Source organism: Ovis canadensis, chromosome 2 (genome assembly GCF_042477335.2).
Source record: "Ovis canadensis isolate MfBH-ARS-UI-01 breed Bighorn chromosome 2, ARS-UI_OviCan_v2, whole genome shotgun sequence".
Taxonomy (NCBI): Eukaryota; Metazoa; Chordata; class Mammalia; order Artiodactyla; family Bovidae; genus Ovis; species Ovis canadensis.
The window spans coordinates 90,051,878-90,065,240 of record NC_091246.1 but is presented as its reverse complement, the minus strand read 5'-3'; the positions used below and the strand labels follow the sequence as shown (position 1 = coordinate 90,065,240).

The window sequence follows — 13,363 nt, the reverse complement described above, 5'->3', positions numbered from 1 at the left end:
GTCTTTTCCAGTGAGTTGGCTCTGTACATGAGGTGGCCAAAATATAGGGCTTCCCTGATAGCTCAAATGGTAAAGAATGTACCTGCAATGTGGGAGACCCGAGTTTGATCCCTGGGTCGGGAAGACCCCTGGAAAAGGGAATGGCAACCTACTCCAGCATTCTTGCCTGGAGAATTCTATGGACAGAAGAGCAACTGGCTGGCTAGAGTCCATGTGGTCCCAAAGATCAGACACGACTGAGCAACTAACATTTATTGGAGTTTCAGCTTCAGTGTCAGTCCTTCCAAAAATATTCAGGTTTGATTTCGTGACTGGTTTCATCTTCTTGCTGACCAAAGGACTCTTAAGAGTCTTCTAAGGCAACACAATTTGAAAGTGAAATTCTATTGCGCTCAGCTTTCTTTGTGGTCCAACTCTCACAAGATCATTGGAAATACCATAGCTTTGACTATACAGACCTTTGTCCTCAAAGTGATGCCTATGCTTTTTAATATGCTGTCTAGTTCTGTCATAGCTTTTCTTCCAAGGAGCAAGTGTCTTTCAATTTTGTAGCTGAAGTCACTGCCCACAGTGATTTTGGAGACAAAGAAAAGAAAATTTGTCAATTTCTACTTTTTCCCCATCTATTTGCCATAGATGTCATAAGCTTAGGTTTTTAAATGTTGAGTGTTATACCAGTCTATCAGTCTCCTCTTTCACCGCATCAAGAGGCTCTTTAGTTCCCCTTCACGTTCTTCCATTGGCGAGATATCATGGTATTTTATTACTTATCCCTATCAAAGTTGTTAAGAATATGTATAAAAGCATGACAAGAGCTAAAGAGAAAGAAATGTTGATAAAACAGAGATGAATATTGAGTAGCCAGGGAATTAAAAATTGGTTTCTGATATGAAGGAAAGTTAAAAGTACCTCAAGATAAATAATAAGAAAATAAGTTAAGATTTTCAGTGATTTTGAGTTTTGAAAGACTTTTAAGTCTATCTATAGTGTGGTATTATCATACATTTTTAAATGAATTTCATGTGAATATGTAATTTGGTACATTAGTAAGTAAATTTGGTACATTATAAGTAAATATCCTCCATTAAAAGTCATTCTTCAAACTCATTCATAAAGTTAAATAAAATTCAACAGCTTTTACATTTAATGTACACCTTTCATTTTATGGCATTGTTAACCCTACGGTGAACACAACAAGGAGTTTTGCATTTTCTTTTCTTATGTATAAAGATATGCATGGAGTACAAAGATGGATCCACAGCATAACTGTGCTGTTGAAATTTCATGATGGGGTAATTAGGAAAAAAATATCTCAGAAGACTGTCAATAGGGAAGGGGAGGCAATAATGAAAAACAGTTTGAGAAATGCTGTCCTAACCCATCTGAAGAGCGCAAATTGAAAAGCAATACCAAAAGTAGAAAGTAAGAGGGAACTTTCATAAAATGGAACCCATGGGCTCCTATTTAAGCTCCAGGCCTAAAGGAAGGTCTTCAGGGAACCTAGAAAGCAGGTTCACAGAGTCAGCCACCGCCCCAGGCCAGCAGCGTCTGCAAGGCCCTGATGGCCGCAGCCTGGTCCTTACTCCTGGCCCTGCTGCTGCTCAGCTGCAACGCCATCTGCTCTCGGGGCTGCCACCTGCCTCACACCCACAGCCTGGCCAACAGGAGGGTCCTGACGCTCCTGCGGCAACTGAGGAGGGTCTCCCCTTCCTCCTGCCTGCAGGACAGAAAAGACTTCGCATTCCCCCAGGAGGCGCTGGGTGGCAGCCAGTTGCGGAAGGCTCAAGCCATCTCTGTGCTCCACGAGGTGACCCAGCACACCTTCCAGCTCTTCAGCACAGAGGGCTCGGCCACCGCGTGGGACCAGAGCCTCCTGGACAAGCTCCGCGCTGCACTGGATCAGCAGCTCACTGACCTGCAAGCCTGTCTCAGGCAGGAGGCTGCGAGGGGCTCCCCTGCTCAAGGAGGACTCCAGCCTGGCTGTGAGGAAATACTTCCACAGAGTCACTCTCTATCTGCAAGAGAAGGGACACAGCCCTTGTGCCTGGGAGGTTGTCAGAGCAGAAGTCATGAGAGCCTTCTCTTCCTCAACAAACTCGCAGGAGAGATTCAGGAGCAAGGACTGACACACACCTGGTTCAACATGAAAATGATTCTCATGGACCAACAGACCACACTTCCTCCTGCGCTGCCATGTGGAAGACTCATTTCTGCTGTCATCATGGCCTGAATTGATTCAATTTGTCAAAGGTTTTCAGGAATATTAAAGGATAACATGTTCTACTCTACGGGAACTACTCCCTCACAGATACTCAAGCTGATCTATTTACTTATTTATCTACATGGACATTTATCTACTTTAATATTTATTTATCTATTTATATTTACTTAAATTATTTTGTTCATATAATATTATGTATGTATGCTTAAGGGGAAATACATATTTTGTATTTACTGAGTTTATAATTTTTCTTATCATTAAATTTTTACTATTAGAAAACATCCTTTGCTTTTTTCTTTAAAAAAGAAACACCAAGCTGAATTGCACAACTTGATTAAAGAATTTATTTTACAAGTCCTTGACCCATTTTTTTATATGCAGGTTAGAATGAAGAATACACTTCCTTTAGCCTGGTTGTGTGTTGCCCTCAAGACCTAGATATAAACATAACTAATTCAATCATTTTTGTAACTTTGATTTTTTAAAAGGAAATTATATCAAATCAATAATTAGTTAATTCATATTAAAATGTTAATTATTTTAAAAATAGTACTAATTAGTAGCAGAAATGAATATCAGTTAGGTTGAGTTCTACAATAAAAGGGAGAAAATTGGATGGACCAAGCTGTGGAGGATATAAAAAGTTAACTACTATAGGTAATTAGTAAACAAATCAGTGGAAATGTCCACTGGATATTGGAAATGGCAATTTACAAGCAATTCCATTAAATAGAAAGCATGGAACAGAAAAACTGACCAAATGGGAAAAGAGTATAAAATGAGAAAAGGACTTAAAATTGAGTCCTATGACCTCAACCTTACAAGGGAGGGAACACCACAAAGGACTCTTGTCAACTGAAAAAATACTGGCAACATGACTGCCAGGAGTTCAGTTTTTTGGGTGGACTTACTGAGGATTCTAGCCAAGAGGACAGACTCTACTCAGCTCTGAGGAACTGCTTCAAGTTTTTAGAGGAGGTCAGTATATAAATGTGATTGTGGTAAAGGGGTTACATGCCATCACTTGGTAGAAGGTGGCTGAGAGTCAGCAGGAACAGGCATCTCCATGAATGATTGTAGTGCTCTTCTACCTATGAGAAGTTGCAAAAACGGTTCATAACTTTTTCTCAGGAAAATTATCTAACTCTCTGCTGGTCTGTTGCGTTAGTTTCCCAGAGCACAGAGTGCCTCTTTCCTGATCTCCACCCTGAACTTCTATCAGAGCCTGCTAGAGGCCAGGGAACACAATGGGTATAGAACACAATGGGTATGGAACAAGATGCCAAGTGATGTTTTAGCTGTCATCTTAAAGGAGAAAAGTCATGGTTCATGTGGCTGGAAATTGATGCTCTTCCTTTGTTCTTAAACTCACAAGAAAAGTCAAGAATTTAAAATACAAAGATCCCAGGAGTCAGCTCTTATAGGGTTAATAAAGTGATTTTACTATATCTCATTTAAGAAATCTCTCATAAAATCTTAGATTTACCGCCTCATGGCTTGTGGGACCTCATTTTTCATACCAGGGACTGAATCCAGGTCACAGTGTGAAAGGGCCAGATCCTCACCTGTAGGAAAGTCCCTCATTTATTTATTTTTTCAATTAGCAGAAAACTCTATTCCCCCCTAACTACCCAATAGCAATTTTGTCTGTTTTGATTAGACCTTAAAGAGATTTCTCTAGACCAAAGACCACCTCCCTTACTGCCCCACAAAGCCATTTAGCATTTGCAGGGGATTAAGGGCTTTTGTCATCTCATTCTCCTCCTTCAGCTTATTTTGTTGGTTTCCCAGTATCATGTTCATGTGAACCCTTCACTCTTTTAATGGGCTTGTTCAGACAAATCATTGTAAAGCTCCTTAGGTGTACCTTTGTATTTGGTACATTGGGAATAGTTCAGTGCTCCAGACTGATATTTCTCTCCAGTTGTATAAATGGCGTGATCCAAATAGGGTTAATGAGAGAACTGAGTTAATATTTTAAACAGCTGAAAATGGCAAGTCCATCAGTAGCAAACAAACTTCAGTTATTACTTTTTAATATTATGATTACTATTACCCAAATTAACATAATGATCTTTGGAATTATCTGATTCCCTTTTATTTAATTCTAGCTTTCACAAAGCATCTTCTCATTGTTGAGTGGATCTATCACCAGGACAGACGCTCAGCAAGGCTGGTCCCCACGATTCTGCCAGAGAGGGTTAGTGTTCACCAGCTGAGGCTCTGCTTCTCAGTTCCTTGTGAGCTGATGGCTGTGACTTCTTCCTTCTCTCCTGAAACTGATCTTACATGGATTAAATGAAAGAAAAATGAGGCCACTGATCTTGCAAAGCAAAGGGCAGTCATCTGACCCAGAACTTTTCCTTCATTGAGTTTCTGGCAGACCCAGCTCTGTCCCAGCCTTTCTGTTGTTCATACTGGCCTCATCCTTCCCCTCTGCCTCAGCATGTCCCCAGCTGTGCTGCACTGAAGTTTGCTAACTCAGAATACGTCATTGTGTCAGGGGAAAGCCACTTCCCTTTTTTCCTATTCATGACATTCAGATTTACATTGGTTTTCTTTTGGTCTACATTTGTTTTCTCATCTCGAATTTTACTTTCTAGGAAAGTTGCAAAGAAAAAAAAAAAATCTAAAGTCTTGAAAATGATAGAGTACAGCCCCTCTGGCTTTCTTTACTTCCTTTTATTGTTCTCACCTCATCATGAATTAGGACTAGAGCAGGAGCAGTGAGACTCATCTTGTCCAGTATGTCAATATAAATTAAAACAACTTCAACTGAAGAATCACCCACAAGCAAAGAAAGAAGGCTATTTCCCTCGACTGAGTAGCGTGAATCTCACTGCCCTGCATTCTCAGAGGAAGACAGAGACACAGGAACAAAGAAGCCCAGTGGAATCAACTGACTGAAGGAGCAACTGAAGCTCACTGGGTTCTGTGACATAAACTTCTGATGAGAGACAGCAACACCACTGAATCTCATTCCTCCAACTCAGAAACTCTGAACATCACACGTGTTCAAAAAATTAAGAGAGTAGAATGATAAAATCTATCCTTGGTAAAATAAAAATTATCTCTCTACCAAAGGTAAAATAATGGCAGTTGGATAATTCCTCTGTCTACTCGCACAAATGCACCCTACTCTCAGCATGTGGGCAATACTGACACTTAGGACACTTGGGGATATGGGCCAGGAGAAGAGGGGTCACCACTGGGAATTCGGGTCCTTCACAAAAACATTCCAGAGGAGAAGGTGGGGGTTTAGGAAGACCATCTATTTTCCCAATAAGTAAACAAGCCCTCCACAAAAAGGAGACTTTTCGCATCCTCAGGCTGTGGTGAGCCTGTCTGCAGGGAGGGAGTCCAGTAGGTGAGCAAGGGGACTCTGTCACCCAGAGGACAGGGGGTGGCGCCATGTGATCTCTCCCTGAGAGTGAGGTGCTGCTGGGGAAACACAATCATCCTGGAATTAGTCTCCTCACCCATGTTCCCTGACAAGAACCAGGATTCTGGTGGGGGTATTGGCCCAGCCAGTGGAGGACAACAGGTCTCCAGTATGAAAATGGTGGAAAGAAAGCGTCATGTCTGCAATAGTCCTGACTCTGTGGTTCCCTGAAGCACAACCTCATGGACCTGCAGGAACGTGTTCTAGAAGGAAGAGAAACATGGGGGAGCTCATGGACTCATAATATTCAGAATCTTCTCTAAATCAAACACTAAAGACTAACATCATTTATTTCAAAGAGCTTAATTACCAGAGGGAACTGGTAAATACTTTATAAATACAGAAATACAGAGCTGAGGGAGCCTGGTTTCCTATGTAAAGTAAGAGGGAAAAGTGGAGCCTAAGATCAGGGCTGCAGATGTGTTCATGGACAAGAAGGGAGCAACATTTATGCATGAGAGACAAAAAGCAATAATGTGTGTAATTACACACATACATCACTCCTGAGTTAAGAAAAAGACCTTTCTCATTTGATTGATAAATATCCATTTGGATGGGCACATAGGAGGCTATTGGGAAATACACAAAATTAATATTTTAGATTGATGACATTTTATTTGATCATATTGTGAATACATAAATGAAAATCAAAAAAGGAACTAAAAGTGAAGAGAAATGACTAGAAAATGAAAACTACCATGTTCCCTATTTAATGGCCTTGCTTAGAAAGCATGGCATCAGAGAACCTACCTCAAGGTTCACCCAGACGCCGTCTCAGCCAGCCCAGCAGCAGCCTCATCTTCCCCATGGCCTTTGTGCTCTCTCTACTGATGGCCCTGGCGCTGGTCAGCTACGGCCCGGGAGGATCCCTGGGCTGTGACCTGTCTCAGAACCACATGCTGATTGGCAGGAAGAACCTCAGGCTCCTGGGCCAAATGAGGAGAATCTCCCCTCGCTTCTGTCTGCAGGAGAGAAAAGACTTCACTTTCCCCCAGGAGATGGTGGAGGGCAGCCAGCTGCAGGAGGCCCAGGCCATCTCTGTGCTCCACGAGATGCTCCAGCAGAGCTTCAACCTCTTCCACACAGAGAGCTCCTCTGCTGCCTGGGACACCACCCTCCTGGAGCAGCTCCGCACTGGACTCCATCAGCAGCTGGATGACCTGGACACCTGCCTGGGGCAGGTGACGGGAGAGGAAGACTCTGCCCTGGGAAGGACGGGACCCACCCTGGCTGTGAAGAGGTACTTCCAGGGCATCCATGTCTACCTGAAAGAGAAGGAATACAGCGACTGTGCCTGGGAAATTGTCAGAGTGGAGATGATGAAAGCCCTCTCATCATCATCCAGCTTGCAAGAAAGGTTAAGAAAGATGGGTGGAGATCTGAACTCACCTTGAAATGACTCCCACTCACTAAGATGTCACATCAGCCTTGCACACTCACCTGTGGTCATTTCAGAAGTTTCTGATTTCTGCTTTACCCACAAAATTTACTGAATTACTTAAGCATATATTTTGTAGTATTAAGCAAGAATGTTAAAAACTTAGCTCTAGGGTCATCAGTCCTTAAGTGATTATTTCCCTGAGTTATTTATTATTTATTTATACTTGTCATATTTATATTTTCATATAAGGATATTTGCCTTCACATTGTATTAAGATTTAGGAAATATGTTCAGCTTTCCATTTCATTAAAGATGATTTTTTATTTATTAAATTCTTATCAAATTCTTTTAGTTTTCTTTTTGTGTGTGTGAGATCAAATTTATTCTGCTCTCTTTTAGTGGATGGCATTTCCAAACATATTTTTACTGAATGATTGAATAAACCCCAAAATGAACTAATCCAGCAATGAGTATATAAGTAGAAAATCCTGTGTTTTGATGAAAGAAATCTCCACAGGTGAGGATCTCCACTGCCTCACTGGAAACATATTTGTGCAGTGGTCTTTGTGTAGAAATCCAGACACTGAGTCTGTTTATTCTTAACAACTAAATTCAATCTTCAGTATTCTAAACAAAAGTGAGTAACTGATGGTAACACTTATCTACTCATTCATTCATTCAGTTCATGTCACATGTATTAATTGAGTATCAAAGTGGCAGATGGTGGAATTGCCTTTAAGAAATACTGGTAAATAACTTTAATTCAGTATCTTCTATGTTGAAACTTTCAGTCTCATAGAGAACGATACATAAAAATAATGTATTTTTTAAAATTTTCAATTATATTAAAAAATACAAAAAGAAGTAATGGAAACTGGGTTCTCACATCAGAAGATACTTGTAGGTAATTTTTCCAGGTAATTTTCAGGGGAAAAAAGAGGGATACCTTTGCTATGGTACCTGCTGCTGCTGCTAAGTACTTCAGTCGTGTCTGACTCTGTACGACCCCAGAGATGGCAGCCCACCAGGCTCCGTCGTCCCTGGGATTCTCCAGGCAAGAACACTGGAGTGGGTTGCTATTTCCATCTCCAAATCATGAAAGTGAAAAGTGAAAATGAAGTCATTCAGTCGTGTCAGACCCTCAGCGACACCATGGACTGCAGCATTCCAGGCTCCTCCATCCATGAGATTTTCCAGGCACGAGTACTGGAGGGGGTGCCATTGCCTTCTCCAACCATCACGCTAAGCACATTCAAAATTAACACGTTTTTATTTTCTTAAATAAACCATCAATTTATTTTCACTAGTCTTTTAGAACCTCTCGTCTGTTTATCAGTTCAGTTCAGTCCAGTCGCTCAGTTGTGTCCAACTCTTTGTGACCCCATGAATCGCAGCACGCCAGGCCTCCCTGTCCATCACCAACTCCTGGAGTTCACTCAGATTCATGTCCATCGAGTCCGTGATGCCATCCAGCCATCTCATCCTCTGTCGTCCCCTTCTCCTCCTGCCCCCAATCCCTGCCAGCATCAGAGTCTTTTCCAATGAGTCACCCCTTCTCATGAGGTGGCCAAAGTACTGGAGTTTCAGCTTTAGCATCATTCCTTCCAAAGAAATCCCAGGGCTGACCTCCTTCAGAATGGACTGGGTGGATCTCCTTGCAGTCCAAGGGACTCTCAAGAGTCTTCTACAACACCACAGGTCAAAAGTATCAATTCTTTGGCGCTCAGCCTTCTTCACAGTCCAACTCTCACATCCATACATGACCACAGGAAAAACGATAGCCTTGACTAGACGGACCTTAGTCGGCAAAGAAATGTGTCTGCTTTTGAATATGCTATCTAGGTTGGTCATAACTTTCCTTCCAAGGAGTAAGCAGCTTTTAATTTCATGGCTGCAGTCACCATATGCAGTGATTTTGGAGCCCCCAAAAATAAAGTCTGACACTGTTTCCACTGTTTCCCCATCTATTTCCCATGAAGTGATGGGACCAGATGTCATGATCTTCGTTTTATGAATGCCCAGTTTTAAGCCAACTTTTTCACTCTTCTCTTTCACTTTCATCAAGAGGCTCTTTAGTTCCTCTTCACTTTCTGCCATAAGGGTGGTATCATCTGCATATCTGAGGTTATTGATATTTCTCCTGGCAATCTTGATTCCAGCTTGTGTTTCTTCCAGTCCAGCGTTTCTCATGATGTACTCTGCCTATAAGTTATATAAGCAGGGTGACAATATACAACCTTGACATACTTCTTTTCCTATTTGGAACCAGTCTGTTGTTCCATGTCCAGTTCTAACTGTTGCTTCCTGACCTGCATACAGATACTTGAACATAAATTCATGTGCATAACTATTCTCATCATGTCTCCTATGAACACTTACTCTATTGGCTAAAAGCAAGAGCCCCAATAAGAACTAGAAGGGAACAGTAAAATCGGTTAAAGTTACTTTTAAAAATGTATTTATTTATCCTTGGCTGTGCCATGCAGGTTGTGGGATTTTAGCTTCATGACTAGGGATTGAAAGCAGGCCCACAGCAGTTGAAGTCCTAACAACTGGACCACCAGTTCAGTTCAGCTCAGTTCAGTTCAGTTGCTCAGTCGTTTCTGACTCTTTGCAACCCCATGAATCGCAGCATGCCAGGCCTCCCTGTCCATCACCAACTCCCGGAGTTCACTCAAACTCATGTCCATCAAGTCAGTGATGCCATCCAGCAATCTAATCCTGTGTCATCCCCTTCTCCTCCTGCCCCCAATCCCTCCCAGCATCAGAGTCTTCTCCAATGAGTCAACTCTTTGAAACAGGTGGCCAAAGTATTGGAGTTTCAGCTTCAACATCAGTCCTTCTAATGAACACCCAGGACTGATCTCCTTTAGGATGGACTGGTTGGATCTCCTTGCAGTCCAAGGGACTCTCAAGAGTCTTCTCCCACACCACAGTTCAAAAGCATCAATTCTTCGGCACTCAGCTTTCTTCACAGTCCAACTCTCTCATCCATACATGACCATGGGAAAAACCACAGCCTTGACTAGATGGACCTAAGCCGGCAAAGTAATGTCTCTGCTTTTGAATATGCTGTCTAGGTTGGTCATAACTTTCCTTCTGAGGAGTAAGCATCTTTTAATTTCATGGCTGCAATCACCATCTGCAGTGATTTTGCACCACCAGGGAACTCCCCCAATAGTTTAATTTTTGCAGTTTTAATTTTGCAATTTTTCATTCAAAACTTAAGAGAAACTCTAAATTGCTTTCAAAAGTATACTGGGTTTAAACCAATGGCAATGGAGAAATGAAAGGAGTATGACAAGTGTCAAAAAAAATATGCAAAAGGGCTTCCCTGGTGGTCCAGTGCTTAAGAATCTGCCTTGTAATGCAAGGGACACCGGTTTGATCCCTGGTCCAAGAAGATCTCACATGCCTCAGAGCTACTAAGCACGTAAGCCACAAGTACTGAGTCTGTGCTCTAGAGTCTGGGAGTCGCACCTACTCAGCCCATGAGCCGCAACTACTGAAGCCTGTGCACCTGGAGCCCCTGCTCCTCAATTAGAGAAGCTGCTGCAATGAGAAGCCTAAGCACTGCAACTAGAGAAAGCCCGCATAGCAACAGAGACCCAGCACAGCCAGATATATAATAAAATAAATTAATTCAGTAGCTTTAAGAAAATGTAAAAGTAATATTAACAGTAAAGCAGAAATCAATGCACTTAAGACCCAAATATACAGCCCTCAAGATAATAAATACAAGCTACTTATGAATGAAAACATCTGTTGATTGCTTTAAACATAAACCCCACTATTACCTTGAAGAGGAAGAAAAGCCGAAATTCAAATAATACTAAATACTTATTAATGCTAAAACTACAACAACAAAAAAGATGGGCAAATACAGAGCAAGAAAATATAATGAAGGATGTAATTAGAGGTGGCAATGTTAACGTCAATGAGATCTTGATAAAGAATTAATATCAATATTAATGTTATTAACATCCAGGACAATTCAATAAAAACATGTTTCATTTGAGAAATAAAGTCAATATACATGGAAATACAGTTGGATCTATAATTAAATTTTAAGAGCATGGAACTAAATTTCAAATATTATAGGAGGTTTAGTGGGAAAATGCAGCATATGTAGTAACGCAAACAGAAACATGGTAGCAGTGACATTTAGTCCAGTGCTGTAAGCTGGTAAAAAAAAAACAGAAAAATAATAGAGAAAAGAAGGCCTGAAATATGATGTAAAAGACTAAAACCAGAGGTTTATATACAGGGCCACTATAACCTAGAATAGAAAATATAACTTCTATCAAATATTTATAAATCACCCATGAAAGTTATCATATATTAGACTACCCAGAAAATATCTATAATTCCTCCAGAGCAAACATGTTATAAGTTGCATTCCCACATCACAATGCCTGCAATTAATATTAAAACAGGTGGCGCTAGTGGTAAAGACCTGCCTACCAGTGCAGATAGACATAAAAGACCTGGATTCCATCCCTAGGTTGGGAAGATCCCCTGGAGGAGGGCACAGCAACCCACTCCAGTATTCTTGCCTGGAGAATCCCTTGGACAAAGGAGCCTGGCGGTCCATAGGGTCGCAAAGAGTCAGACACAACTGAAGCAACTTAGCACGAAAGCAATCATTTAGAGATTTTAAATTGTCCAGATAAATTATGGTCAAGTCAGAATTAAAAAATGAAATGAGAAATTTAGTAAGTAATGGAAATTCAATCACTATTCTTCAAAGTTGCAGAAGCAAAGTTGCATACTGAGGTAAATTCACAGCCTCGAGTGTGTGCATGCTGAGTTTCTTCAGCTGTGTCTGACTCTTTTGCGATCCCATGGACTACCAGTCTAGCTAGTCCTTGCCACTAGCGCCATCTGGGAAGCCCAAATTAACAGCTTTAGGACACATGAATTGAAAATAGATTAGCCTCACTCATTTTTTTTTTTAAAATAAGTATATAGTTCAATATAAAATTAATTCAAAAAAATAAAGTGCTGCGCTTTTTAAAATATTCCTAGTTTTCAGCTATTCAACACTTACTCCCCAACTTCAAGGCCGAACCCTTGAGAGACCCTGAAAATTCCAGAGCATTCCAGGGGCGCACACTTCTTTGGTCCCTGACCAAGGTGGTGGCCGCGTTCCTCCTCAGCCCCAGAAAGTCCCCCAAACCGTCCCATGCTTCTTTGTGTCCCGGCCACCGCTGACTTCTCCTCTGGCTGCGACGCACTCCCAGGGTCCCATGGCCAGTCTCATCGCCTTGGCTGTTTCTCACGTTGTCCAAAATGGCTCTAAGCCTATAGCCTCACTGACTCCCCCTGGCCCCGTTTTGTGCTCAAGGTCCTCCCATCGTCCCATCTCTCACAGTCTCACCCCCACCGCCCGGTTTAACTCTGTCCACACCGCGGTGCCACCGCCCCAAGCCGATTGTCTCATCACCTGTGCTCGCTTTCACTTTGTCCGCGAAGCCGTCCCGTCAACTCGAAGCCAAAAGCCTCAGCGCTGCCACCGTGTTTCATTGTGTGCCCAGCGCCTTTCCATCCTGCCTCAGCGAATAGTCTCGTCGCCACTTCCAGGGTCCCCTGTGTGGACCACACCCATCCATTGTCCGGTGGTCTCATCCCTCCGCAGGGTTTGACTTTGTCTCGAAGCTGTCCATAGTCCCCCCCACCAGTACTTTTTCGCCACCGTCCGGTTTCACTTTGTCCGCAACGCGGACTCCTCGACTCAGAGCCAAGCCGGGCTCCCCTGTGTGAGAAACGCCCTCCCATCGCCCCACAGCCAACAGTCTCATCGCTTCCGCTGCGCTTCTCTTTCAGCGCAAAGCCCTCCCATCGTCCCACAGCGAATAATCTTACCCACCGCGGCATCTAAAGTGAGTGCAACACCGCCCCCAGTGCCCCACAGCCTATCGTCTCGTCGGGAAGTCAGCTTTCACTCTGTCCGCAACACTTTCCAACCGTCTTATCTGCAACAGCCTCACCCACTCCCCACCCCCGCCGGATTTCACGTGTTGCAGGACTCTGTCCAAGCGTCCTGTCGCCAATATTCTCATCGCCTCCGCTGTTCTATACTTGTCGCAAGCCCTCAGACTTCTCAGCGCAAACATCGATAGTTTCATCGCCATGCCAGGGTCCTCCTTTGTCCGGAACGCCCTCCGACGGTCCCATCGCCCAAGGTCTCATCTCCCCTGCAGGGCTGAAATGCACTCTGTTTGCAGCGCCTTCCCATCGTGCCATAGGGAATGCTCTGCTAGCCACCAACGAGTTCTCTTTTTTTCTGCGATGTTCTGACATGGTCTCATCGCCCATA

At 42.7% G+C, this 13,363-nt stretch overlaps 1 protein-coding gene and 1 pseudogene across 1 annotated transcript; both read left to right on the top strand.

Moving 5' to 3' along the window:
• Nucleotides 1-1,543: 1,543 nt before the first annotated feature.
• Nucleotides 1,544-2,126, top strand: LOC138434584 (interferon alpha-H-like; annotated as a pseudogene).
• A 4,343-nt stretch (nt 2,127-6,469) lies between these two features.
• LOC138432668 (interferon omega-1-like) lies at nt 6,470-7,057 on the top strand. The gene has a single exon (XM_069574124.1). It carries the CDS (start codon nt 6,470-6,472, stop codon nt 7,055-7,057), a length of 588 nt encoding a protein of 195 aa, XP_069430225.1.
• The last annotated feature ends 6,306 nt before the right edge of the window (nt 7,058-13,363 follow it).

Excerpts from the sequence above, each read along its gene's own strand:
- LOC138432668 (XM_069574124.1), top strand. The coding sequence starts at position 6,470 with ATGGCCTTTGTGCTCTCTCTACTGATGGCCCTGGCGCTGGTCAGCTAC.